Source organism: Uloborus diversus, chromosome 2 (assembly GCF_026930045.1).
Source record: "Uloborus diversus isolate 005 chromosome 2, Udiv.v.3.1, whole genome shotgun sequence".
In the NCBI taxonomy this organism is placed as follows: Eukaryota; Metazoa; Arthropoda; class Arachnida; order Araneae; family Uloboridae; genus Uloborus; species Uloborus diversus.
This window is the reverse complement of record NC_072732.1, coordinates 165,272,123-165,299,930: the sequence shown is the minus strand read 5'-3', so window position 1 is coordinate 165,299,930 and position 27,808 is coordinate 165,272,123. Positions and strand designations below refer to the sequence as shown.

General features: G+C 31.4%; 2 protein-coding genes across 2 annotated transcripts in view; one reads left to right on the top strand and one right to left on the bottom strand.

The window, feature by feature from the left end:
- LOC129216644 (voltage-dependent calcium channel subunit alpha-2/delta-3-like) overlaps positions 1 to 27,808 on the bottom strand; it is a 476,626-nt gene that overhangs the window by 255,627 nt on the left and 193,191 nt on the right. The window lies entirely within an intron of this gene.
- On the top strand, positions 3,366 to 8,153 carry LOC129216125 (uncharacterized). Its single transcript, XM_054850280.1, has 4 exons — positions 3,366 to 3,471; positions 4,501 to 4,624; positions 5,553 to 5,665; positions 7,846 to 8,153. Exons 1-4 carry the CDS (start codon positions 3,430 to 3,432, stop codon positions 7,969 to 7,971), a joined length of 405 nt encoding a protein of 134 aa, XP_054706255.1. The 5' UTR covers positions 3,366 to 3,429; the 3' UTR covers positions 7,972 to 8,153.

Here is a 27,808-nt window from a genome sequence, read left to right as displayed (position 1 = left end):
AAAATATATTATCCACTTTAATTTTATTACTCGACTCAGTACACACAAAACTTCGAAAAAACAATATTGAAAAAATAAATAAAAATAAATTTGAACATTAAAACATAACTTTGGTAAAACTAACAAAAGATCACTAAAATAACTAGGTAAAGTATGATTCTAATTGTATCAACTAATTTCAGGAGCAAACAAGAACTAAATATGTTGCTGATGAGAACAGATTAATTGCAAAATCTGTAGAATTTGATAAAGGATTAACTTATATTACATATATTTGCAACATAAGTTGGTTTCTCCTTTTCCTGAAAAAATTCATCCTGACAGAAACGAGAGAAAAGTATTTTCAAAACACACAGTAAAGTTTATTATGGCCCCCATATGTGCTTCGCTTGACTCCACATAGCATTTTAGAGCTTCGATCTAGATGAGAAATCTATGGAGAAAATGGTAAGATCATTTACCATTTGTATTAATCAAGAATGATAACGTATACTTTTATTAAAAGTGTAAAATATATTTTCAAAACTGATTTTTTCAGAAGCCTCGAATTTGATCGTATTCTTAAAACTACTGGAGTTAAGAGAGCCAATCTTTAGTCAAGTGCTCATTTCATGAAACTATGTTTAGTTGAATTCGCGTCGGGAAAAAAACTGTCCTTCGAAGCTTCCGTTCCCTTCAGTAAACTGTCCGTAAATCTTTGAAGCAAGAAAAAAGCTCTAATTTCGTTTACGGTTATTATAAACATGTTAAATATACACAGTTAACGAAAAGTTTATGCCGGTTTTTAATTACTTTTGGCTATGTTAACTGCTTATGCAAGATTTTTAAAATTGTTGTCACTGGTCAATTGTGCATGATTTTTTTACTACATGAAGTTTTAAATGATTACAGATTTCGCACTTTAAAACAGAACGAAAATCCCCTTTCACTTTTTATGATATCAGCAGGAAGTGAATGCATCCTTATCAATTGAAAATTATCAACCTAACATTTCAAGTTTGCTAGAAGATAATAACAAAATGTTCTTTTGCAGCAATTAACCAAATGTATAACTCTTCTGTCTTCCACATTTTAAGTTATATTTTTGTAGCTCAATAGTTTTAATTATATATTCCTTAAAGCAATTAAAGTACTAAACCTTCCAAAACTAACTTGTCAGAAACACCTTACATGTGGACGAAAGTCTTTTGTAAGAGAAGAGATGGAATTTTTCCTACTATTCAATCCACCTGAAAAGCAAGATTCAGCTAAATGTACGCGAGAGAATTGTCCATTCTCCACCAAGTGCATTGCAGAGGAATTTTAATCAGTCTTAAAAACAAAGTTCTAAGAACTTTAGGACAATGAGGAAGATTGAAGGTTGCTTATATACTAACACATCGTTATTAAATTAAAGAGCACTGTTAATTATTGTTGGTTGGTTCTTTAACTAAAGAGCCTTTCGTTTTGTAATAAGTTAAACCTTCAAAGTTTACAAAAAGCCTAAAAATCACCAAAAAGGTCTTCCAGTGTTATATATGTAATCTTCGTGTAAAGTAAAAACCTAAATTACACATAACTGTTTTGTTAAATTTCAAAGTCATACTCTTTTACTAGTCTAGTTCAGTAGTCAAACTAGGTCGATTCGTGGAATCTATTACGGTGTTTTTAAAAACATTAATCTATTTTTAAAAAAAATCTTTTTAGAGAAATATTTGAATAAAACCATTGTGTTACACATGTTGTTGAGTGTTAACATTTAACATTAAATGCAGCAATTTCTCCAATAGATACTTAGGTACTTTTCCGTTATAAATCTATCACTTGGTCTGAAAGCTTGTTTACTTTTAACCTTGGCGAAAAATTGGTAAAATTACTTATACATATTTTCTTGTTTTTTCTAATTTTATTTTGATTGAATTTTTAATGTTTATTTATAAATAGACATATTTATTTAGCAGATCAGTTTACATGTTAAGGCAGCATTTAAAGTTAATTTACGAATTGCTTTAATGAGATTCCTCGTGTTCTTTAATAACCTTTTTTTTATTTCTCCGATTATTTCATACTTAATGGCTTAATTCAATATAATTGGCGGAATTTTCTATTTTAATGGTAATTTTTGTTTTGTTTCAAGGCATTTTCTTGCTTAAAAGTCGAAAAATAATTACGTATAGTATCGCCAAACAAGCAGTTTTTATGCAACTTTGACCAACACATGGCGTCAATAAACAAAATGACAAACAATCGCAATGATTAAAAAGCTGCTTTGAGTACCTATAACAAAAAATGTAACGATATTTTTAAAAAGATCTTTGAAGAGAGGAGCGTTGAGAATTGAAGATATTAATGTGTTAAAATAAATTATACTAAAGAATTTATGAAAAGTAAATGAAATTAATTTTTATTTCGTGATGAATATCGGGGAATGATTCAAAAATGTTATTTTAAAAGTTAGTTTTCCATAATAATACCATCCACTATTATCATATAATGTATGTGAATCTCATTAAAGGAGTAATAATTTTCATCTTATATTCATAGCAACGTATTTAAAAAGCAATTATGGAAATAAGCCTGAAACTTATGGATAAAATAAACTTTCAACTTATGGAGAGCAGAGGATAAATTCATAAATAGCTTTAAACCAGGCGCGGAAAAGATAAATCTTTCAAACAAAAAAATAGAATAAGCGAAGAATATTTATTGCTTTATCGCCAACTAATTTGAAAACAGCTGACTTTTATCGCTTTGGAAGCGAAACTGAAAAGGGACAAACGTAATGAATGAAATTGAATTATTTAAAGCTTCTGTAGCAAAGTTACGTAACACGTAAAACTTACTCCTCTTTTAGAACATTGTCAAACACCATCGAAAAAGTTTTTGTTTCTACCGCTACTTAAAATTATTTTTTTTATTTTTAGAAAATAAGGGATTTATTTCTGTATTTGAGACATTCGATTTTGAACCAAAATGCAAAAAGGACTTTATGTCTCTCAAAACACTCTTATGTAATTTAGTTTCGTCATATAAAGAGATTTTAAGAGTTTTAATTTGGAAATCAATTAAAATGTAGTTCGTATTCTGCAGAAAATGGTATAAAAACACTTCAAAACTCTGAAAACATAAAAATAAATTTATGTCATTCAAAATACTCTTACGTGGTCTAGTTTCTTTATTTAAAGATATTTTAATGGGTTTATTTTGGAAATAAAATGAAATGTAGTTCATATTTGACAGAAAGATATATAAACCTTCCAAAACTCTGAAAACATAAAATGAAATATTTGCCATTCAAAATACTCTTATGTGACCTAGTTTCGTTTTGATAATAGTTGGGGAATTAGTCAAGAGTATTCCATCTGTTTTTTATTTTCATGCTATTTAAGAGACTAAATGATCAGGTTTTGAATGTTGCTTTATTGATTAGAGGCTAACGAAACAAGCAATATGAAGTCGATTCTTTTTCTTTTGTTCGTCGTAGTTTTGTTGGTAATATCTTTTAATTAATTTTAAATTTAGCAATTAGACTGGAACGCACATTTAACCATCTCAAAATTCCACAGTTGAAATTTTCGATCTGAAATATTTAATTAATTTATTTTAAATAGTCTTTTTTAACTCTACTTGTGCGATAAATTTGGCCATCTTTCATTAAAAAAGAAAAAAAAAAAACTTTAAGGGAAAGTACGTTAAAATAAAACTGTATTAATAGCAAAATAAACTATAGGACATTTGGCCGCTTAAAATACTTGGTATTAAAGTTCCGTAATTTTGAGCCATCAATGTTTTTATTCGAAAAATTTAAGAATCGGACTCAATTTTTTAATACGGAAAAAAACTGACTCTTAACAAAATTCCCTCCGTCCCGCCCCCCAGTTTTTATTACTTAACAACTGACAAGGTAGCACAAAAAGATAAATAAAGAAAAATAAGATTTAATACAATACTGTAAAAAGCATATTCGTTTTAAACGGATTATGTAAATCTTACAATCGTTCGATGACATCAAAAATAAATAAATAAATGTAGCCATTTGAATAAAAATCGTTTGACTTGCTTTCTTTTTGTGGAAAATTAATCGACTTGATGCATTAAATGTGTGTTGATTTCGTAAATATTAACTCTAAGAGCATACGGAAAAATACATCATGAATACCTTTTCATGTTTCTTAAAATTCTAAGTGAAACAATATTGAATGTAATAGAATTTTAGTTTTTTTCAAAATAGTTTAAAACTAATGTTTAGTGCTATTGGTTTTTAGATTAAAAAAGATACTTGAAGTTCGCTCACGAGTATTACAAAAATTTTAACGCTCAAAACTCAGCCTCTAAGTAAACAACTTAAACAAAATCGTTTTCTTCGAACAAAACTTTTTCTGTTCAAATCGCTAAGAGCTCAATGACATCACAAATTTACATTTTGAAATTCACTGACAGACTTTAAAAACTAAGCGCGCTATGGCGAATGAAATACAATGGTACAGTAAAGGATTTTCTTTTTTCATTGTCTTACTGAAGGAATTTACTCAAGCTCGAACTAGACGTTGTGACGATGAAAATGATTGCGACCAAAATACTGAATGCTGCATAACTACAACACTGACTGGTCGAAAAGGAACTTGTAAACCACTCTCATTCGCAGGTACGTATTTTCTCAATGTTGTATTTTTTCCCTCAAACTGAACAACTGTTGATCAATATATTGAAATAGTAATGGTTCAATAATTTGCATTATTTGTATTTTACATTATTGTTTTGGTGATAAATTGATCGTGCAGCTTTGAATTAACACCACTTTCTCCCAAGATTCTCTGCTGCTGCATGAGAGGGGAAAAGTAAAAATTTATGTTCGTGTTAAACTCATTTTAATGTGACTCTATACAATTTTGAGGCTAATGCACATGTGCAAAAGCTAGCATCCCTGAAAACTAACATATGTGTCTATATCCGCCAGTAAACCGGATATTAGGCTTTCAATCTCATCAGTGGTCAGACTATACATGCCATTGACGACTTCCTCTATTTTGAAATCAGTTCAAAAGAAAATGTCTTATTAGGTAAATTGGGGTTTTAAGTGGTTTATACTAAATGAAAATAAATTTTAAAAGAATAATAATTTTTTAAAAAAGCTCTTACTTTTCTAAGATGTGTTACTTTTAGTCGAACATATATGTAATGAAGTTAAAAAACTTTGCTACCAAAATAAATAATTACTCCTATCGTCTTAAATAAACCAAAATTAAGTTTCAATTTTGACACAGTTAACTCTCGATAGTGCGAAGTCCCGAAAAACGGGCAAAACCTTTAAGTAATTAGAAGTTTGAGTTATTTGAAGTTACTAGTGACTTCTCAAAGCTTGGGACCCTATAAAAACTTCGAGATAAAGAAATATTCGAGTCGTAAGGCTTCGAGTTATTGATTAACGGTACATAAACTTTAAAACTGCACTAAGTTCCATTAAAAATGCTTGTTTTAGTTTTATGTATAAAATATTGATGAATTTCTTGCATTGAAAAAGAAAATAATCATTATTTTTAACATGTTTAAAATTTCACTCTCTTAATATGTAGGAGACAGGTGCAGTAATTCAGTATTATCTTCTGACTATGGAGACAAATTTGTGAGATTTTGTCCTTGCCGCGGAGATCTTGAGTGCATGGAATCACGCCGGAATGCAGACATTGTAAGTATACATTTTTTCCTCTATAGACTGAAATATTTCTTTTCTGACAGAGATAGGAACCAAAACTTCAACAAACGGTCTGAATCATCATTCGAATACAGTTGTTCTTGAGGGTGGTTCAAAAACAACTTATTTTCAGCTAGAGTCCAGGACGTCTGCTATTGTTTTTTTTTTTTTAAAGACTTACTTATAGTATTATGCAGTAAAAGTTTTAACTTCTTGTTCAAATTTTAAGAGGGTGCTCAATGACCCCTCTATTTAACATTGGCCGTGGCATAGGAAATGTCACAAATTGAAAAACATTTAATTTTCCGAGCTGTTTTTTTTTTGTAAATAATTATTTCATTGCATTGTATATAACTCGAGTACATATTATAATATGTTGCATTATTTTTTCAGTTTAATGTATTTTCAACCCCCCTCGCCATACTCATGAAGTTTTGTTGAGGGGGTTGAGCACCCTCTGTCATTTGAAATAGGAAGCTAAAATTCTTCCAGTATATTACTATCTTCAAGTCTAAAAATATTGAGACGTGTCCTGTTACCTAGGAGAAACTTTTTTTTACATGTATTTTTAAACATTAGGGTGAGAAGAAGTTTCTAAAACCTTATGACAAGGAAAGTACCAAATGATTAATGATGTCAAAGATCCCATTAAAATTACTCATTATAGTAACGATAGCAGTCTCTAAAAAATATCAATGAAATAAGAGTAAGAATACTCAAAATTCAACATTAGAAAAATAAAAATATTCCCTAAAATTTCCTTTAGAATAAAGACATCAGGGTTTCAAAAATTTCCGATACAATAAACATAATCACATTTATAATATTAAAAAAAAGTAATTTTTCTCCGAAGCTGTTGCCGAGAAACTACTTAATCAGTGGGTGTTAAACAGTACTTGCATAATTTAACAAGGTGAGGAAATTTGAGGGAGTACTTACTTTAATTAACTGATATTTTGGATTCTTTGATTTAAGTGGAACTATTTTTTGATTGCCAGTACAATTTATTACTAGACAGAAAAAAAAATTTCAGCGATAAAAAATAAACTAAATATTTAAGCTATTATTAAAGTTACCATTATTTGGAAAATATGCACAAATTACTGTTGTTTTCTCTCAATCCTTTAAAATAAAAATTTCTGTTGCCGAAATTTTGGATTACTTTGATGTCTCTAGAACGGATAAATGCCGGTATATTTTCCATAACTGTACTTCAAATCGTCATATTTTCATACAAATACAAGATAATAAAACCTCGCAGAGGGAGATATGAGTACGTATACTTCATAAAACATGAATGTGGAAAGATTGCTGCTAAATGTGATTGTCGATCCGTTGTAAAATTTCCAACTTTCAGTTGATTTTTTTAGGAATACGTATGGACAAAGAATACACTTTTAGTAAGCAAAGTACTGAAAACAGTAGCTGAAGTCGATCTCTCAGAACTGTCAAAGTAAGTCGAGGAGTCAAAGTAAGAATCGTGGAGTCATAGTGTTTTTGATTTTGGGATAAAGTAATTGGAATCAGAGTTGAGATTCGAAGGCGTTTAACTCCCGAGAGTCGGAGTCGATCATTTTTCCACCGAGTTCACAAAAGTGCTAGGGCTAAGAACCTGAAATCGGAGTCGTGGAACGGAGTCAGACTAAATTTGGGAGTAAAGCAGCCGGAGTCGCGGGCTCTATAACTCCAATATTTGGAGTCGGAGAAGGAATTAGTCATTTTCCCTCTGAGTCGGCGAATCTTCCAGGGCTAAGGAGTTAAATTCAGAGTTCTGGAGTCTGAGTTAAACTGATTTTCGGTAAAGGAATCGGAGAACTGGGCTCTAAAATTCCTAGATTCGAAGTCGGAATCGGTCATTTTCCCTTCAAGTCCGCGCATCTTCCAGGGCTAAGGAGCCAGAGCAGAGTCGTAAAGTCGGAGTCAGAATAATTTTTGGAAAAAGTAGTCGGAGTCAAGGGCTCTAAAATTTTAGGATTCGGAGTCGGTCATTTTCCCTCCGACGCCGCAGCCCTGGTTGATCTACATAAACCGAAAAGTCAAAATGGCCAAGATCTACTAATTTCCTTTTTCTCATTGCAATTTGGATGCTTCCAATCTCACACCATTAAAGTATTATTAACAGCATCCCTACTAAAATATGAATATTTTGTTATTTTCTTGTATCTCTTTTACAGGGAGCTAAAAACGCGTGGCGCTTTCGTTGTCGTCGACCACGAACAGGCGACGAACCAGATGGTGAGAAACCTGAAGGAGAAGAACCAGAGGGTGAAGAACCTAATGTTGAAGACATTGAATATTAAACAGAAAAAGAAGTTTTTCATCTTTTTAAAAGAGGAATGTGTTATATTACACCGAAAATTACTTGATAAAAGCAAAAATAGGCAAATTTAGTTTTATTTTGATTACTGAATATTTTATACGTTTTCTTTTTATTTTGTTGATTTTTAAAGGAAAAATAAACACACTGATCATTCTAAAAAAATTTACTTTTCTTTCAAGTATTTCTCTTTTTCTTTCGGCATATCTTGCCGCGTGTACATACTGGCAAAACTGTTAGAAGCATTTTAGAGGTTTTTATCTGGATAACCTGCTGGGGGGAACATTATTTTTCCATTCTCTCCAAAAATTACTTGTCACTGAACGTCTAAAATCTTCAAAATTTACTAATTTACACTTTTGAATACATTTCATCAATTTTAATAATTACCGCCAAATAATCATTTTTTAAAACTGTTTCTCCATATGCATATAATTGAGGATCAATGGTTTGCAGTTTAAACGTAACAAACTTACTAAGAGTAAGAATTTTGGAACTTGGTTATTAGGTGTCAAATCTTCAAATCATTAGGAGTTAAAATATAATTTCAAATAGAGCTAAAATGCAGCCATAATAAAAAAAATATGAGACATTTTTTCTTACAGAAAACAATTTTACCAAAAAAAAAAAAAAAACAAATGATAAAGTCAACAAACATGGTGAATCTTAGCGTTTTTTAGATAATTCTGAATGTGCATTGTGTCACATTTTTTTGCCGAAAAAAAATTCCTAATATTTCAAACAGAACAACAGTTTTAGAATCATTGTTACATTTTATATTCACTTTGTAAATGTAACTTATTTTTATGATTAGACCAATTTTTACTTCCTTTTACAAAAAAGGAAGTATTGTAGTGGCGAAAAAAATTTCACTCAAAAATCGGCCTTAATTTCCATTTTTCTCACCCCCGTTTGAATGTTGAGTTTTTTTTTCGACGCCACCACACGTGGATACATGCCTAGGAACCTACAGACACCCGAAATATCCATTTTGACGACCCCCGAGTTAATTACAACGAATTTTCTCGTGACGTCTGTATGTGCGTATGTGTGTATGTGTGTATGTATCTCGCATAACTCAAAGACGGTATGCCCTAGAAAGTTGAAATTTGGTACGTAGATTCCTAGTAGGGTCTAGTTGTGCACCTTCATTTTTGGTTGCATTCGGATGCTCCTAAGGGGGTATTTTGCCCCATTTTGAGGGGAAATCATTATTAATTTCGATGTAAACTCAAGTGGTGTTATAATTTGTCGGACACTTGACGATACATCGCCAGTCTTTTGGTCGCCAAGTTTTGTCGCCAACTTGGCAACAAATTTTGTGATGTTTTTTTTTAATTTGGTTTTAATATGGCCACTGTAGGTGATATTTAGAGAGTAAACAATTGAATCACATTAAAATTGCCAATTATGATTAAATGACATTAAATTGGAGCAAAAGGAAGTTATGTGATGCACACATCAGCTCGTTTAAGGCTAAGTTGCTCATCCTACATCACGTGTAACAGAATAATCAAAATATTTTGTAAACCTACCTAAGTTGCTTCTGAACAAAAAAAGATGAAAAAAATTAAGAAGAATCAATTAAAAATGCAATAAATTGGCGGAGATTAATGAAATGCAAAAGTGCTATTCCTGCCAAAAGTACCATACGGTTTTGCATAAAAGAGGGTTGCGAAAAGAAGTTTCAAAATGAACTTTAGTGGTTGAGAAAGTTTGACAAAGTTTGTACAGGGCGACAAGATAGAACTTAGACACACATAATACATTATAATTTTAATGCTAATGAAAATATTAAGACCAATTTCAAAATTAGTTTGAATACATTATTTCGTTCAATATTAACAAATTTTCAAAGTGACTACCTTTAGCCTTAACACAAAGCTATAAATGTGTCACAAAATTTTTGGCTACGGGCCGCAACTCACTTGTTGATATTTTATCCAATTTCTTCCATAAGTTGGGGAATGTGGGGCAAAGTGAAATGGTTAAGATGACTGAGTTTTTTCAAAATGGAAAAATAGGATATTTGTTTTGAAAATTACAAAACACAAAGAAAAAAACATTTTATTTTATAATAAAACTTGCATTTAAACAGCATTTTTTATTTATGGCAGTTAATTTGAGTCTTCAAAAAAAAAAAAAAAAAAATCACTTTTTTTTCATGGGGCAAAGTGAAAAATATGAAATATTTTTCTTATGAAATATTTTTTATTCGATTATAAAACATATTTTTGATCAAAAGAATCAATAAATAAAAGGTTGAATGCATAAATGAAAAGATAATGAAACAATAAACGAATAATTAAATGAATAAATCAATTAATGTATGAAAAAACGAGCTAATCACATTAAAATTCCCCATTATTGGCAATTTTAATGTGATTCAATTGTTTACTCTCTAAATATCACCAACAGTGGACAAATTGAAACCAAATTAGAAAAAAAAAAATCCTCCAAATTTGTTGCCAAGTTGGTGACAAAATTTGGCGACCAAAAGACTGGCGATATATTACCAAGTGTCCAACAAATAATAACACAACTTGAGTTTACATCGAAATTAACAATGATTTCACCCCAAAAAGGGGCAAAAGACCCCCCTTAAGAACATTCAAATGCAACCAAAAGAGAAGGTGCACAACTAGACTCCACTAGAAGTCTACGTACCAAATTTCAACTTTCTAGGTTATACCGTTTTTGATTTATGCGAGATACATACCACATACACACACAAGCACATATGCACATACATACGTACAGACGTACGTCACGAGAAAATTCGTTTAATCAACTCGGGTATCGTCAAAAAGGATATTTCGGGTGTCTGTACGTTCCTAGGCATATATCCACGTGTGATCGGGTCGAAAAAAGAATTCAACATTCATTCATTGGTGAGAAAAATATAAATTATGGCCGATTTTTGAGTGAAAAGTTTTTTCGCGAATACAATACTTTCTTTTTTGTCAAAGGAAGTAAAAACGACTTGGCAACCAAACGACTGGCGATATATCGTTAAGTGTCCGCCAAATTATAACACCACTTGAGTTTACATTGAAATTAACAATGATTTCCACCAAAAAAGGGGCAAAAGACTCCCATTGGAACATTCGAATGCAACCAAAAAAGAAGGTGCACAACTAGACCCCACTAGGAGTCTACGTACTAATCTTCAATTTTCTAAGACATTCCGTTCTTGAGTTATGCGACATACATACACACGTACGCACATACATACCTACATAAAGCCGTCACGAGAAAACTCATTGTAGTTAACTCGGGGATCGTCAAAAGGGATATTTCGGGTATCTGTACGTTCCTAGGTACATATCCACGTGTGGTCGGGTTGAAAAAAAACTCACATTCATTTGGGGGTGAGCAAAATGGAAATTAAGGCCGATTTTTGGGTGAAAATTTTTTCGCGAATACAATATTCCTTTTTTGTAAAAGGAAGTAAAAATGAGCGAGTAAAAGAATGAATGAGTAAGAAAATAAGTGAATGAAAGAATAAATAAGTAAATAACTAAATGAAGGAATGTAAATTAATTAATTAATAATTGAAAACAAAGATGACTTATATTAAATGATTGAGTGAGTAAATGAAACAAACTATTTCACCGCTAATTCACTTTGCCCCACGGTTCCCCTACTTCTTTAGGGATGCCAACGTTATATGAAGTTTAGCACACATCCTTGTCTCCAAGATCTTCTTGCATTGTTGAACGGTGTCAACGACCCCTATCTACTGGTTTGGGGTAGGATATGTTCTAGTGAGAAAATATCACTTTTTTTTGTGGATCAAGGGATAAAGATTAATCAAAAAACATATCGCAAGCGCATTTTGGAAGATGTTGTCTTACCTTAGTCGCAAAAGTTCGTTGGAAACATAAGATGGAACTTTCAACAGGATTCCGCCCTTGTACACCGAGCTTAAGGCACTCAAGATTGGTGCAAAACACGTTTTCCAGACTTCATTGGAGCTCAAGAATGGATACCGTATTCCTCAGATTTGAATCCAACTTATAATTCTGTTTGGTCCATCGTGGACACAAGGGTGTGTCTCGTCAACCTCATAAAACTTTTGCATTCCTAAAGAAATCCGTATGCAAGGAATGGGACAAAATATTAGAAAGGGAATTGCGGCCCAAGGCTAAAGGTACTGTCCGCTTCTGGCAGGTTGAGTTCCGCTGGACGACCGATTAAACGATTCCATTTGTTGAAATAGGGATGAGGAAAAAGGTTGAAGTTCGAAAGGCTTATTGATAACCCAACTCTTCGCCCAACAATTCTTCTTGCTAATTATTTTCTCTTGAAAGAAATGGACTTGCTCAAGGACATAGCTCAACTTCTCAAAGGCGAACAGTAGCCACTTCGTTGAAATTTGTATCCATATTAGACGAAATAATGACTTCATACTAATTTTGAAGTTTGGTCGAAATGTTTTCATTAGCATTAAAGTTTTGATGTATCATGTGTACTAAGATATTTCTTATCACCCTGCATAAGTTATTCCTTTCAAATGAAATAATTGAATGCCATTGCATTAGAGTATCTCGCTTAAAAGTAAAGACGGAATGAAAGGACAATTAATATTTCCTACTTTTAACAAACTCACAAATGTGCTTAAAATAAATAAGAAAAAATAATTTTACGCATTCTTTCAAAAACGTTGGTGGCATTCTTATCAAATATACTTGAATACGGAAATATCTGCAAAAAGGAAAAATGATAACTTTTTAAAATTAACCAAATATTACATTCATTAGTAGAGCAAAGAATTAAAATAATGTAGAATTGAGGCAGTGAGAAGAAAGGGATGTAAGTGCCAAACTTAAATTTTGGGAACTAACCAGTACAAATGGCAGGAGAACCTCTCCTGTGTGATGAGGCAAGAGATGGTACTAGTAGCCCTGGTAGGTGCTGCTACTCCGCATGATTTAGAAAAAATATCAACAAACGCTTGCCTAGGATCTAAACTTAAAATCATCTACTTACATCCCTTCGCTTACCGCTGCCTCAACTGAAGTATCAACGATTTTTTAAGAGGGAGGCATGCTAAGATTATGACTGTTGCAATCTTTTATGACACCTTATCTTCTTCAGCTAGATTTTTATCATATTGACATGATTTTTGAAACATATAGAAAACGATATATCGCTTTAAATTTTTTTGAAATTAATTTAGAATAAAAAATATGTTAGAGATCAAAACTAAAAAAGTAACTTTAAACTTATTGAAAACAAATTCTTCCTAGCCCCTTAATTGCAATACACTAAAAGTAAAATATTTACGGATATTTTCTGATTAACTAAACAAAATAATAATAATAATAATAATAAAGTTACTGTACACGGATGAATTGCTAAACATTAGTTATTCTGCTAACCCGTTAATTACAATAAAAACACTCAATCCTATATTGAATATCGTATTTTTCTTTATTGCCCTTGGTTGAGTCTACGAACAATCCTTTGACTTACCTGAAATTTGATTTAGTTGGTTTTAGCCTTTTCATTCATTTAATTATAATGTGTTACCAAAATGCGCATAAAGATCCTATTTTTCAAGAATTCCACTTAAAGCTCGTAATCTATATTAACAATAGAATACCAATTATGACGCAAAAGAGTTCGATAAAATGTCGGAATACTTTTTCCGAATCACACCTGTTACACACTATGTTAATATAAAGAATCGTAAAATGGACGTTTAAGTGTTTAGAAAGCAATAATGAAGGGTATCATTGCATTTATTTGTTTTGTGGCCTTGTTGGTATGATATTTTTTAAACATTTTGTTTCCTAGATGATCCAAAATCATGACTTTTTTTAGAAACATTTATGTTTTACATTTTTTGTTAAAATAAAAATTAGAACAAAACGATTTTTTTTGGAGGAAAAAAAATTAATAGCCAATAATCGGAAGAAGTTTTAAAATAACGTAAAACGTTTATTTAGTTTTACATTTACATAACAATAAAGCATTTTCTTTTTTTTAACGTTTTTAGAAAAGTAAAGACAGTTTTTTTACTTCAAGAATAGTACCTATATTTTGAAATAATTTAAGCTTACGCAAAACGTAATTTTTTAATAAACGTAATTATTTAAATTATTTACTTTTCTGATTATTAAAAAGCATACAAACTTTTTTTTTTTTTTTTTTTGCAAACTATAAAAATTCAGCAGACTTGAAGTAGGGTAACACCTCCGGTAATTGGCAGGTCACCAGTGATTGCTACTTCCAACAAAAATGTCCTAAAATAAGATTCGTATCCAATCTTCTAAAAGTAAAAGGCTATATACCAACTGAACGTACATTTACTTTAAAGATTACAACTTCATTTCATGTTACTAAATGGTAGCAGTGCATAGGAAAAAGAAAAAATTGTGGCTTGTTTCAAATCAGCCATTTTTGTTGCAAAAGCTTCATCTTTGGTTTAAAGAAAGCATGTGCATCAATGTTTTTTTTGCAAACCATAAAAATTCAGCAGACTTGAAGTATGAGAGAAAATGAAAACCTGCGTTTCTTTCTTTTTTTTTTTTTTTTTTTTTCTTTTTTCTTTTTTTTTTTTTTTTTGTAGGCCTCAACGACAGCCACACCACTGTGTGAAAAAGCTGGAGACTGCAAAGATGACGAATGCTGCGTAGCTTTATCTCTAAGTACAGCCCGAACTAGAGGAGTTTGCGTGAAGCTCAGAAGAGAGAGTGAGTGTTAAGCTCAAGTTATTAATTCTGTAATTATTTTTTTCAAAAAGTATACTAAAGTAGTTAATGCTAAGTTACTGTAACAGCAATCTAAAGGCAATTGTGTTTTGTTTATGCAAAAACTAATTCAAGTCATTATATTTTGTTCCTCTGAGTTAAACTGGTTTAGGTTACTCTTTAACTTCGGCTGTAAGCTCTTTCAAAGCCATTTTCGACAATTTATATGCCAATTTCTATAGCAATGTTCCTGTTGATTTCTATATTGAGAGGAAAAATTTTTAAAAATAAAACTTATCATGCAACCGTGCTCCTACTTTCTTATCAAGTTAGGCTGTTTCAGCAATCTTCCGTCATTTTTAATTTGTTTATGCAAAATCAAAACGAAGTTAATGTATTTTATTCTGATAAGTTAAATTAGTTCGCGCGAACGTTTGACTTCTTTTACAAATTCTATTAACTGACATTTTTGATAAAGTATAAGCCAATTTCTACATCAATTTCCTGTTGCTTTCCATAGTAAGAAGAGTAAGTTTCAAAAACAAGGCTGATCACGCAGTTGTGCTTCTACTTTCTGATCAAATTTGATTGTAAGGCCTCCTACACGAAACAGTTAGTTGAATCAACTTTTCTTCTCAGAAGAATAGGGTACATAAAACCCTGGGAATTCATGTCTCAAACCATTAGTCTAAGTCAAATTTATTTGAGCGGCTGTTCAACGACGCTGTTAAAACCGAGCCAAGTTAACTCTGGCGTGCCTGATGTGTAAATTTAGGTGGGCGATTCCTCCATTCTTCCATTGGTCCTGGCATCCTGAAAACCACCCTCTCGAAAGTTGATTCAACTAAGTAACGTCGTGTAAAGGAGGTCTAATATCAGTCTTCAGTCAATTTTCTTTTGATCATATAAAATCAAAGTCAAGTTTATATTCTGTTCCTATAAGTTAAATTAACTTATCAAAATGTATGAATCCTATTATAAATCTCTTTCAAAGAAAATTTTGACAATTTGCATTACCGCTCATTAATTTTAACTCTCGGAAAAAGTGGACAATTTTGCAAAGAGTCTTTTTAATTACTATGTTTCATGCTACTATGATGATATTTTTCAATAAAATACAGTTGAAGAATTAATTTCAACCACATTTTGTTGGTATTTATAAATTACTTACCCTTTTTTACTTTGAAAAATGAAAAAAGGTGAAAATGGCAATATGTAAGAGAACGTGGAATAAAGCAATAAATACGGAAATTCTGTAATCAATGTGAATTCCAAATAACTGAAACCATATTACATATATCGTCGCCTTAGAGCAACACTAAGACATCTAATCCCAGAAATAATACTAAGATATACAACTGTTGTTCTGAGCCAACGATATATAGAATACATACAATCATGATAAACACTTCACTATTTATTGAACAAGAAAACAGCCCGTCAAGGTATGACGGGTGAAAATTGCTTTTACATTTTAATTAAGCAATTGCCTGTTTGGTGATATTTTTATAGTGGAAATTTTAACCCTCACAAAAGTGGATGAACCCTAAACTCCACTAGATAGCGTTCATAGTTGACCACTTTTTCGTTTCTTCACATTCTTAAAATGACAGTTTTACTAGTAAAACAGTTAAGTTACCGGATCCAGTTTAGTCTTGTCAAAATAAAGCATTTCCTTGTATGTCAAACGTTACCAAAAATTGTTATCAAATTATCATGCCGTGGCGCAAAATTGATTTTTGGTGACGTCAGGAGCGTTATTCGATCATTCGCTGTTATATGTATGAGGATACTCCTCGAGAGACGTTGAGAGCTCTGCAATAGTAGGGTAGACCGGAGCACGTTTACGCAGTACCCTTTTTTCAAAGTGAATTATAACTGGAGAGCCAACAGTCATAACAGGTTGATGCTACTCTCTAGCAAAATTTCTCACAAGTTTTTGAGAATTAGTCGAGCTTAGGTTCAGCTTGTAGAAAGAATAATCTGTTTTCCACCAAGTTGAGTAAATTTTGTGTTGAACGTTTTAGAGCATATTGTGAATAAATAATGCATAATAAAAAATGTATAAAATTAGCAGAATTTTATCCTTTTTTTTTTTTTAGAATTGTATTTGTATGAACTGAAACGTTATTAAATTTTTATGCACGTTAAAAATAAATCCAAACTTGGCAAAGGAGCAAATTCACGCGTTGAACTTCTGAGCACCTTTTCGATCGTTCTTACTCTATCTTACTTATACGTACCCATGACACTTTTTTTTCAATCAAACTGTCTCAGACATTTTTAGTATTTTCCGGCGATTTAGTTTCGGAAATTACCATTTAATTTTTAACTAAGTTACACATTCGGATCTTATAGCTTACAATCATATTAATGCCCCTTCAGCTTCCACTTTATACACAATTCAGTCTGCAATAAATTTGCTTTATTTTAGCGATGGTAAGACATTATGTTCAAAACACTAACAGAGCCACGTTACATGTCAAAATAAATATGCGTAAACGTGCCCCGTGTCCGGGCAACTTTACGCAACCGACTTGAACTCAAAAATAATTTTTTTAACGGTTAAAAACGTAAGCGGAGAAACAACTAAATACACCAATTTTGACTCCATTAACTGCTTCATAAAAACGTAATGTCCAAAATTTCCTAGGTTAAAACATAAAAATTAGAAAATTCATTGAAAAAAATCCGCGTAAAAATGCCTCGGTCTACCCTACAGCGTAGACGAGCCAAACTTCTAACTACATTCCTGACTACTTTCAAGGAACAATAATGCTTTCCTGCTGTTTTATCTTGGTAGGAGGGTTTTGAGAAGCAATTTATACCCATTAAATTCCGTGAAATTTTAATACTGGACTTTGCCCAGTCAAATACAAATTTTTAGTGCCTGATTTTTTTCATGTGGTATTGCATTAAATAGAAGGAAATTGTGGGAAAATTACTTTTCCAATATCCGTAATGATTCGGAGATCAAAACTTTTAAACTTGATGACAAAATTATTAATAAATAAGTTTGATTGTACGAACCGATTTATTTGTATAATTAATTAAAAGTTTTGTTGAAGCACCTCTCAAAACGATCCAGCGAGTTGGAAATTTGAATTTTATTACTGAAAAAGGGAATGCATCCATCTACACGAGCATCTAACAAGAGAGCTTAAGGCTAGCATTTAGGAACATGTGAAAGGTGCATGCTTCAACAAAATCCCTGATGAAAAATATCCCTCAGGCGAATTTCGTACGTATAATCCAACTTATTTATAAATGATTTTATGGCCTAATTTACAAGTTCCCATCCTCAAAATATTACAGATGTTAAAAAAGTAATTATCTCTCAAATTTCTTCCATCAAATGCAGTTGCGCGAGAAAAAAACTGGCCTTACAGGTTTATATTGCAATGGAATGGCCCTGAATTTGAATTTTTTGGCACAAAATGGGTATAATAAGCAATATTCAAAATATTGCTTCTAACATGATTATGGATTGGAAAAACTGACGCTAGAGGAGGATTGAAAACGTAAAAAAGAACAAGTAATGGGTAATTGTACGAAAAAACAGAAAACGTTGTAGTAGCAAAAGCATTCCATATATCTGTACCTCGTGTCAGACTGACGTTAGTACAAAAATTGCGATTTTTCGTTTATTAGCGATTTTACGTAGAATCTTACGCCGCATCAAGCTAAGTTAACGTATTTCTGGAAAAAAAAAATCCTTTGTAAAGTACATTCCCGATTATCCACGGAATTAAGTGGCATTGGTACCACGGATAACGAAAATCGCGGTTAATCCGAAAAAAAAGGTTAAAAAGGGGGTATTAAGAAGAAAAAAAAAATGTGTGTGTGTGTTTTTTAATGATTGTATTGTACATAAAACGTCATGCAATGAAAATAGGTGCAGTATTAAAAATTATTGCTAGAGTATGCAATGTCTTTAAAAGATCAATAACACTTGCATATATTTAAACTATAGCTAAAACAATAACACTGTGTGTTAAAAATGCACACAAAAAAAAAAAAAGCAAAAAAAAAAAAGGATCGCTTGTTATTGCAAGCGGATTACACACACCCACGCGAGCAAAACGTGAAAACGGATTAAACGCAGCAGATTAAACTAGGTTACATCAAAAAGACGGCAAAAAGGAGGAGATTTGTTTCAAGACTAGTTCTGTCACACGTTTACGCGCTTAAGTAGTGTAGATTTCAGTAAGTACGGTGGACCTAAAAATCAGTAAGTAGTGTAGATCTGAAGTAGTAACTATATATAGTGCAGATCTAAAAATCAGGTTTCAAAATGTCAGAGTTTGGTGATCTTTTAAGGTTCGATGACAGTGGAAAGGAGGAGGAAGAAGGAAACATATATATATAAAAAAAATAATTTCAAAAATAGATTTTGCGCTTATTAAGTTAAAATGTGTTTATTTATTTACTCATAGTTACTCATCGCCGATTTTTTCCCCTTAAATGTGAAAGGCCGCAGATAATCGGGATTTTTTTGCAATCAATCAACAGAGTTGAAAGACTCCTTTGCAAACTCCAGAAAAACACCCCCCCCCCTCCTGTAAAGTAGCGATTACCTAACTTACGTTAGTCTAGCTGTGAGATACAGACCTTAAAAAAAAAAACACAGTCGAGAAATTAAGTAAAACGTATTTAAAGGTAATACTTTTCAAAAACGCTAAAGCATAAAACCATAATTTATAAAAAATAGCAAATGAAAAGTAAAAACTATGCTACTTAAAAAAAGGAAACGTAAAATACGTTGATGGAACCTTAGACACCTGATACACTGACATGCTACATGAGATATTTTATTGGAAAATTTACGTTTGTATCCATAAACACCAATTAACACCGCAGCACATTCGGTTTTTTAAGTTTAACTGCGGAATAAATTACGCCAGCAATTGAACATTTCTCATATAATGTAATAAATTTGGTTTTAATTTTTAGGACAGCCATGCAGTCCACCAGAATCTCAGCTAGGTGACTTCTATGGAGGAAAGTACTTGATGTATTGTCCCTGTCAACAAAGTCTTAAATGCGTAACTAGAGGACCAACAAGAAAAGAACCCATGGCAAGTTCAAAGCATTTATTTCTTTTTTTTCTTTCAAGAGTGAAATGCTTGAGTTTAATGAAAGTTTAATTGAGTTTAATTAAGCTTTTCTAATGCTTTTAAAATAATTTTTAATGCCCATCTTGTTTACATTTACAATTGTATCTCATCAGATTTTTTACGTTCCTAAATGCGGAACTTTTCTCACACTAAATTGATTACTACAAGGTTATACAATTGTGCTGCGTCAAATTTATTCCAGCGTTTTAAGATTATCGAATAACTAACCAAGATTATGTAATAGACAGCAAAGATCTCCCTCCGAAGTTAGAGAGCTGAAACAAAATACCAGCGTTGTCATTACCATACTGCATAGGTCTTCTCGAAAACATAATATAAGTTATACATATAGAATGCCCCACTTTCAATGGCACATTTCGAACAGTTTGATTTAAATTAATTTAAAAAACACATACATTAAACTAAGGAAAACTTACCTAGTTTTTCTTTCAAATTTTTAATACGTATATCTCAAATTATACGGCACAAAACCAGCCTAAAGTCCAATTCACTATTTTTTGGTTGACAATGGGGTTGTTTCCTTCAGTCAAAAGTACTACTTTTAGTCACTGAAATTGATAGTATAAGCAAAAAAAAAAAAAAAAAAAAAACATGGACCCAGAAAATACGTTCTTTTTCCCAACAGTTATTTTTTAATTAATTTTTTTAAACGTCCGATTTTTCAAAAAGGCGTGGCCTTTATGTCATCATAAATGATGCACTTTGGCGCATATGTTTATTTTATTTCCACGTTATGATAATCAACAAACGAATCAAATATTGCGCTCTACGCTTGCTATCAACCATATCGTTACCAGTACACGTGAGTAAAGATGCAATTTAAATGTTATACTTTGTGAATGGCAGCACTGAATGACATTTCATCATTTGTGAAGTCATCCACAGAAACATAAACAATGAAAGATCACCGATTTAACTAATTTTTTAAAAATATTAAACTTAGTCAAATAAATTTTAAAATGGTCAGATCCTATGTTTTTAAGTATGCTCTTTCAGAAAAAAAAAAACTTTTAAAATTTTGGAAATGACCCCATTCTGGTCACCCTGTATGGACGCGTGCGCGAACGCTTTCTGCAAATTTTCCACATTGTCGTTTTTGTCAACAGAAATTAAAGTTTTTCAATCCGAACGGAAATCCGCGGGTTAAAATAGTAAGATGCTCAACAACTTCTTCACAGACTCTTAAATGATATTCACGTGCTTCTTCTTTAGCAAACATATCTGGACTGTGTGAGTTATAAACAGATGTTTTTATCATAAGTGAAATCACAATTAAACATTAAACAACACGCACGATAGACTGAAAATACAGATTTGCGCTTGACTAATGACAGACAGTACTTGAACATGTGCTTATCATAAACTGAATGAGTGACTTCTTAGTTGTACCCATGAACTAAAACTCAGCAACGCTTGCTGCTCCTTATAATAAAAGGTAACGGTTTTTAGGCACTATGTTAAAAAAAAATAATACGCTGATAAATCTTCTTAGTTAATTAAACATGTAGGCATAATATGCTCTACTACCCATGCGAAGTCGGGAATTTTATAGAAGAAAGTTTCGTGACGGCCTGAACATACTAACTTTTACAAGATTTCAATCTCTCAGATTCATGGTATTTGTTTCAATTGCTGTTACATTTTTGGCACCAAATTAAGCTTATGTACTTCTACCTAACCAATTTTTCCAGAAAGTATCAATGAATTGCCCATCATCTGGAGAACCAATAAAAATATTCTCAGGCAGGCAGTTGCTTCGCTTAAATGAAGATGCAATTTTCACCCGTCATACATTTTTAAAATTATTATTAGACTCATAAAATAACTCCCACTTACAGAACTGAGTATCACATAATGGCCAAAAGTTAAACAGCACAACAGTGCAAAACACCGAAAAAGAACTGAACAGTATAAACAAAAAACGAAACATAAAATATGAAAAACAAAAATTCAAAGACGAACAATAGAATTAATAAAACGTTACAAAAGTTTCAAAATCTCGAGCCTTTTGACGGGTGATTTTGTAGTATTAATATAAATTTGAATAGTATTTATTTTTTATTATTAAGAAAAAAAACTACTGGAATATAATTCATTTTAATTAAACATTATAATAATTCATCAATTTTGAAATAAAGACAACTTCATTTATTTTTATTAAGAGTTTTTTTATATTATTTTAGTAAGCACTAGTAACCTTGTTAAGTTATAACAGCGATCGGAAACCTAAATTAACTGATGGTTTACTTCCCAAGTTTTGCGAAAATCAAAATTGACTTGGAGGACAGTGCTGATGCATATAAATTAGATTAACACTAAGTACCTATTGCTTGAAAAAATGGGACTTGAATTCAAACTTCTTTGATTGTTTTGAAAATTTTTAACATTTTAATTTGGTGAAAAATCCACAGTTTTTAATATTTTGAAACCTTAACTTTTCTTCATTATTGAAATAAAAGTCGTCAACTTGAGAATGAGTTTACATTAAGACTTAAATCTTAATGTGGGTGTTTTACAACAATCTGAAAAACCCTCTTCAAAACGTTTTTTACATACAAAATTGGTACCTAGATCATACCTAGATTTATATCAAAGTTTCTATAAATGCATAATAATTTTGCGGGCAATTTATTCATGAAAACTAAAAGCTTCTCCATGTCTTTCTCTCACAATTTTATTATTTTATCATTAAAAATGGAATTCCTAGCGATTATAAAAAATTATGAAAATTTTCAAATAATTTTTGATGGAAAAGTTGATCATACTTTTTCCGGAAAATTACGTTTGTTTAATTGCTCTGACCAAGAAAGTAGTTCCTGAATGTTGTGACGATCGACTGAAAATAGGATCGAGATCGACTACTCGATCGCAATCGAAGGGTTGCCGACAGCTGAGCGATAAACTTATATTATCAAATACAAAAAGAGATACGAAAAATATGTCCTATAACCCTTACAAATATTTTTTAATTTATCGAAATGCAAACCCTTACTTATTTTACAACAAGAGAAAAAACAACTTTCCCCACTTTCAAAATATACGATTTAAGTATTAATGGCACATTCAACGGAAAGACGGACATATTGTACTGCACGTGACAGTTCATATACTTCATTAAAAAGTAATAATTTAAAATTGTAGAGAACACTTATTAAATTTCTATTCCACGGAAAAAGTGACATTTTGTCCCATGCGTAAGAACTCGTATAGTTCAATAAAAAGGAATAATTTGAAAAGGCAGCGAATAACATTTTATTGCTCAAGAAATCATAAACGTGTCTGATTTCTTAAACAAAATTTTTTGCTCATTTTTTCACGTGCAGGACAAACTAGCGGCTTTTTCGTGGAATCGTGGAATGGATTCAATGCATTAAAAAATTTTGCCATGTAAACAATGTAGCGGAACATGGGGCAAAGTGAAGTGTTTTGAAATATTTATTCTGCTTTTAGCTCCACCTATCTGGTATTATTTTGGCTATATAGTAGCATATGTACTCTATTCCAGCCAAGAGAAAAATACCGCCGAAGATTAAAGCATTTAAAAATACAGGCAATTTTTTTTAAAAAGAAAATCATATTGTAATATTTTGTTGTAAGTCAAAAATTATTTTTGTTGCTAAAAGTGATAAAGTTCTTGTTGTTAGCATTTTAAATATTAATTGAGACCTCCTAATATTCAATGCAATAAAAATTTAGTTAATATTGAGCTTATTTGTATTTTAAATAAATTACACAATTAGTCAAGTACGTACGGGGCAAAGTGGATGGGGCAAAATGAAATAGTTTGTTTCATTTACATACTTAATCATTTAATACAAATCATTCACTTTTTTATTTATTAATTAATTTATTTACAATCCTGCACTTAGTAATTCACTTACTTATTCATTCATTCACTTATTTTCTTATTTATTCATTCTTTCATTCGCTCATTTATTTTTCTTATATTAATTGATTTATTCATTTAACTATTCATTACTGTTTCAATATCGTTTTACCTATTCATTCAACTTATTGTTTATTTATTCTTTTGATCAAAAATATGTTTTATAGTCGAATAAAAAACATTTCATTAGACAAATATTTTATTTTTCACTTTACCCATGAAAAAAAAAATTAAAATTTTCCACATTTTTTTGAAGACTCCAATTTATTCCAAAAATAAAAAATGATGTTTCAACGCAAGTTTATTATAAAGTATAATGTTATTTCTTTATGTACTGTAATTTTCCAAACAAATTTCCGATTTGAAAACTTTGAAAAAACTCAGTCATCTTAACCCTTTCACCTTGCCCCACATTCCCCTAATATTCTTCTATGAATCTTATAGTTCATGGACGTGAAGAAGGTTTACCGTTGTCAAAAGGAAGATGCTACAACGACAGGACCTGACCAAACAACAGTTCCTGATGAAGTAACAACGCCTCCTGGAACGGACAACCCAGAAACACCGGCTCCGCCAGAAACAACGGCTCCCCCAGATTTGACCACAACTGAAGAAGGGGCTCCCGCGCAAGGTCCTGGTGGAGATAAGCCTCGAGATGATGACTGCGAAGATTGGGAACTGCCTTGTTAAATGGACAAGGAGTCAAATAAATATTTTCGCATAAGAAAAACGAGCTGGTGTAGAAAATAAAATCATGGCTGCTGCTTGAGCTCTACATTTGTCTATATGTGTCTTAATCTCAATCATATTTAATTTAAAATGCCGTTAAAGATAATCTAGAGGTTGAACATGTTAGATTCTCCAGATAGCACTCAGAGTTTTGAGAGAATTATAAAAAAAAATTCAGGATATTTAGTCATTAAAACTTGTGTAACCCTAATAGGTTTACTGCAGTTGTCGTTCGTCGGTAAAAAGCTATATTAGTCTTGAAAACAGCTTCAATCAGTTGCAAATTAGTTCAATTAGTCTCGTTATAACTCAATTAGTTGTGTAATTAAACAATTTTCTCGTTATAAAGCATAACTGATAAATTTTCAAAATTCGTCATTCTTCAAAAAGTAACTTTTCTGTCACACGCCTTTTTACAGGAAAAATTTTAAGGAACAATTAATTTAACAATGACTTTTCATTTCATCAAAAATATATCTATTTAAACCAGCAGACAATTTTTTAATAATAATTTTTATTTTAGTATATTTTTGGTTCACAACATGTGAATTCTCATCTCCGTGGCTTGTCACACACCTTGTGTGGCAGTTTATGTTGCTTAATAACTTGTTTAATTAAAAGTATATACTTATTTATTGATTATTTCTTTCACAAGTGTCTCAAATACTAATTGTTTAAGTATATTTAATTTTTTAATATCGTGTTTTAGTTCGTTTTAGTAGGATAAGAAGTCATGTCACACAATAAATTCTCACCATCGTTACCTAAATACAAAATGCCATTCCTTATTAACTCGTGGCAGTAATGACATCAAATTTTATTTTCCATGATACAGGGGAGCACCCTTGTTTATTTTTAGCCATATATGAAGTTGTGAGATTTTTTGTCTAAAAGCAAGAAGACAGATTTTGCTTTAAAAGTTTAGTGTGGTTATTCTAACTTTTCACCTCCGTGAACTTGAATTTCAGGGATGTAAATTAATGTAAAAAAAGAAGTGAACATGTTTTCATATGCTTACATGTGCAGAGTGTATTGACGAGGAAAAAAAATCCATAAAACATGTATCTATTAGGCCTATATTAATAGAAAGATTCTCACCTCGGTGAATTTCACCTCCGTGACAGACCTAATCAATGTCATTATTTCTGAGGTGAAAATAAATGATAGAGGGGAAATAGATCAATAATATGCATTTTACCAAAATTATAAATTGCCAGTACCTCCTCAAATTTACTAAATATTTTTTACATACATTTTTGAAACTACTAACTAAGCCGTATTTTAATTACGAGAGCTTAATATTATATTCCCACTAATCATTAAAATAGCTCATTGTTTGCACAATTAACAAAATTACTACTTTGATATTAAATTGGCCTCGATTTTGAAACATTAAAAGTTTTAAGTTTTTTTTGTTTATGAGTAAGATAATTGGAACTTATCTGGGTCATTGTTTATGGTTACTTCTAGTAGGTAACACTTTCATGTGATAATGAAAAAAAAGAAAAGAAAGAAAGCAAAAGATTTCGAAATTGAAAAACATTTGTGTTTAAAAATTACGTTTTCTGGAGAATGACCCACAAGCACTTTGGATGGACACACTAAGATTAAGTGCTAATTTTTCTTGAAAGTAATTTTATGCAAGTTGAAGAACAATTAACCATTTTCCTTGTAACTAATGCTAAGATGCATTAGTTCACGCATAAGAGATCTCGATAGGAACTGGTTCTGTTTGTTTTTTATGTGAATTGATCCAAGAACGTAGGAAAATCAAAATATTTTACAGAAGAGAACAGTTTTGATGCCCGAAAATCGGAATTTTTTTTTAAACACTTGGCTCTCAATATGAACTAGTGCTTAATAGTTTATCGCTAAATGGGTGAATTAAGAGAGAATTCCTTCATAAGTGTTGAAAAAAAAATCAGAGCACGCCAAATCGGGGCCCAGTGAGACGAAAAATATAAAATTCAAGAAGTTTCAAACTTTGATTCTCTAAGAAAAATGTAAATGTGGATTTGTAAAGCGGCTTAAGTATAACAATCTTTTGACACACAAAATTTTTTAATTTTACTTTAAGTTTTTGACAGAAGATAAAAAAAGGAAGCATAAAACTTGCCTCACTCTACCAAAAGCATGGAGTACAGTGAGACAGAATATAAGGCACAGAGAGACAGCATATAGGGTTGAAAAACATACTAAGTTTAATGCTTAAAACCAAAACTAAACCATAATCATAATTTTTAGAAAAGATTCAAGTTCCATCGTGAATCTAAATAAAAATTTAACTCTCAAACCACAAAAAAGATACATTCCTTTTAATACCATTTCTTTTCGTAGGAGCTGTTAACAACAATTTAATATTTTAATTCGGAACGGATGCAGCACATGATACACATCGTCAAATGAAAATATTCAAAGTTGTTTTACTATTGTGCATACAAGTTTCCATCCATATCAGCTGCCTTTAGAAGATTTCCATATAACAATATTTCTGTTTAATGCCAAATTCTGTGAAAACTATTTCCCCTTCAAGTATTCCACTGCTCTTTAAACCAAGAAGTTAGATTTTCGCACATGTCAACAAACCCCCCATTTAATTTCTTTTACCTTATCTGTTGTGTCAAATTATTTTAAACATAATTTCTATATTTGTGACACATTTTTATAAACTGTTGACAAGACTACTACAATTTCTTAACATGTGTACGAAGACATATGTTATCCCCAAGGATTGGAAAACTGCTAATGTCATTTCTATAATTAAGAAAGGAGATAGAAATTCCTGCACAAATTATAGAGGTATTTGCTTACTAAACAATGCTTATAAATTATACAGCAAACTAATTAAAACTTTTATTTCTTATTATAAAGCTGAAATTATGTATCCCTGAATGTCTATGTGTCTGGATCTCTGTATGTCTATTGTGCGCATAGCGCCTAGACCAATTTTCCTGAAACTTGGCAGATTTAGTTCGTAGCATAGGAGTGAGAGCATCTCAAAGTGATTTTTCGAAAATTTGACTTTGTTCTTTTCCTATTAAATTTTAAGAACCTTTTATCTAGCAAATTATCACAACGTGATCGAGTAAATTATCATAACGTGTACGAACAAATTATCATAACGTGGGCGTAGCAAATTGGCGAAATATTCATCACCCTTTGTTTGTAAATATACAGGCAAACAAAAGGCTTTTTAATTTCTACTACGGGCAAAGCCGTGCGGTTACCGCTAGTAGAGTTAGAAAACTATCAGAATCTATGCTAATGAGTTACCTCCGATCAATAAAGGGGTGCACAATTGCTGACAAAATACACGATGAAGATATTAGAAAATAATCAGAGATATTTAGCTTACGTGACAGAGTGAAG

Bases quoted from the DNA above. Each gene is read 5' to 3' on its own strand.
- LOC129216125 (XM_054850280.1), top strand. From the start codon at position 3,430: ATGAAGTCGATTCTTTTTCTTTTGTTCGTCGTAGTTTTGTTG. The intron at 3,472-4,500 runs GTAATATCTTTT...GTCTTACTGAAG, and splicing joins TGTTCGTCGTAGTTTTGTTG to GAATTTACTCAAGCTCGAAC. The intron at 4,625-5,552 runs GTACGTATTTTC...CTTAATATGTAG, and splicing joins TAAACCACTCTCATTCGCAG to GAGACAGGTGCAGTAATTCA.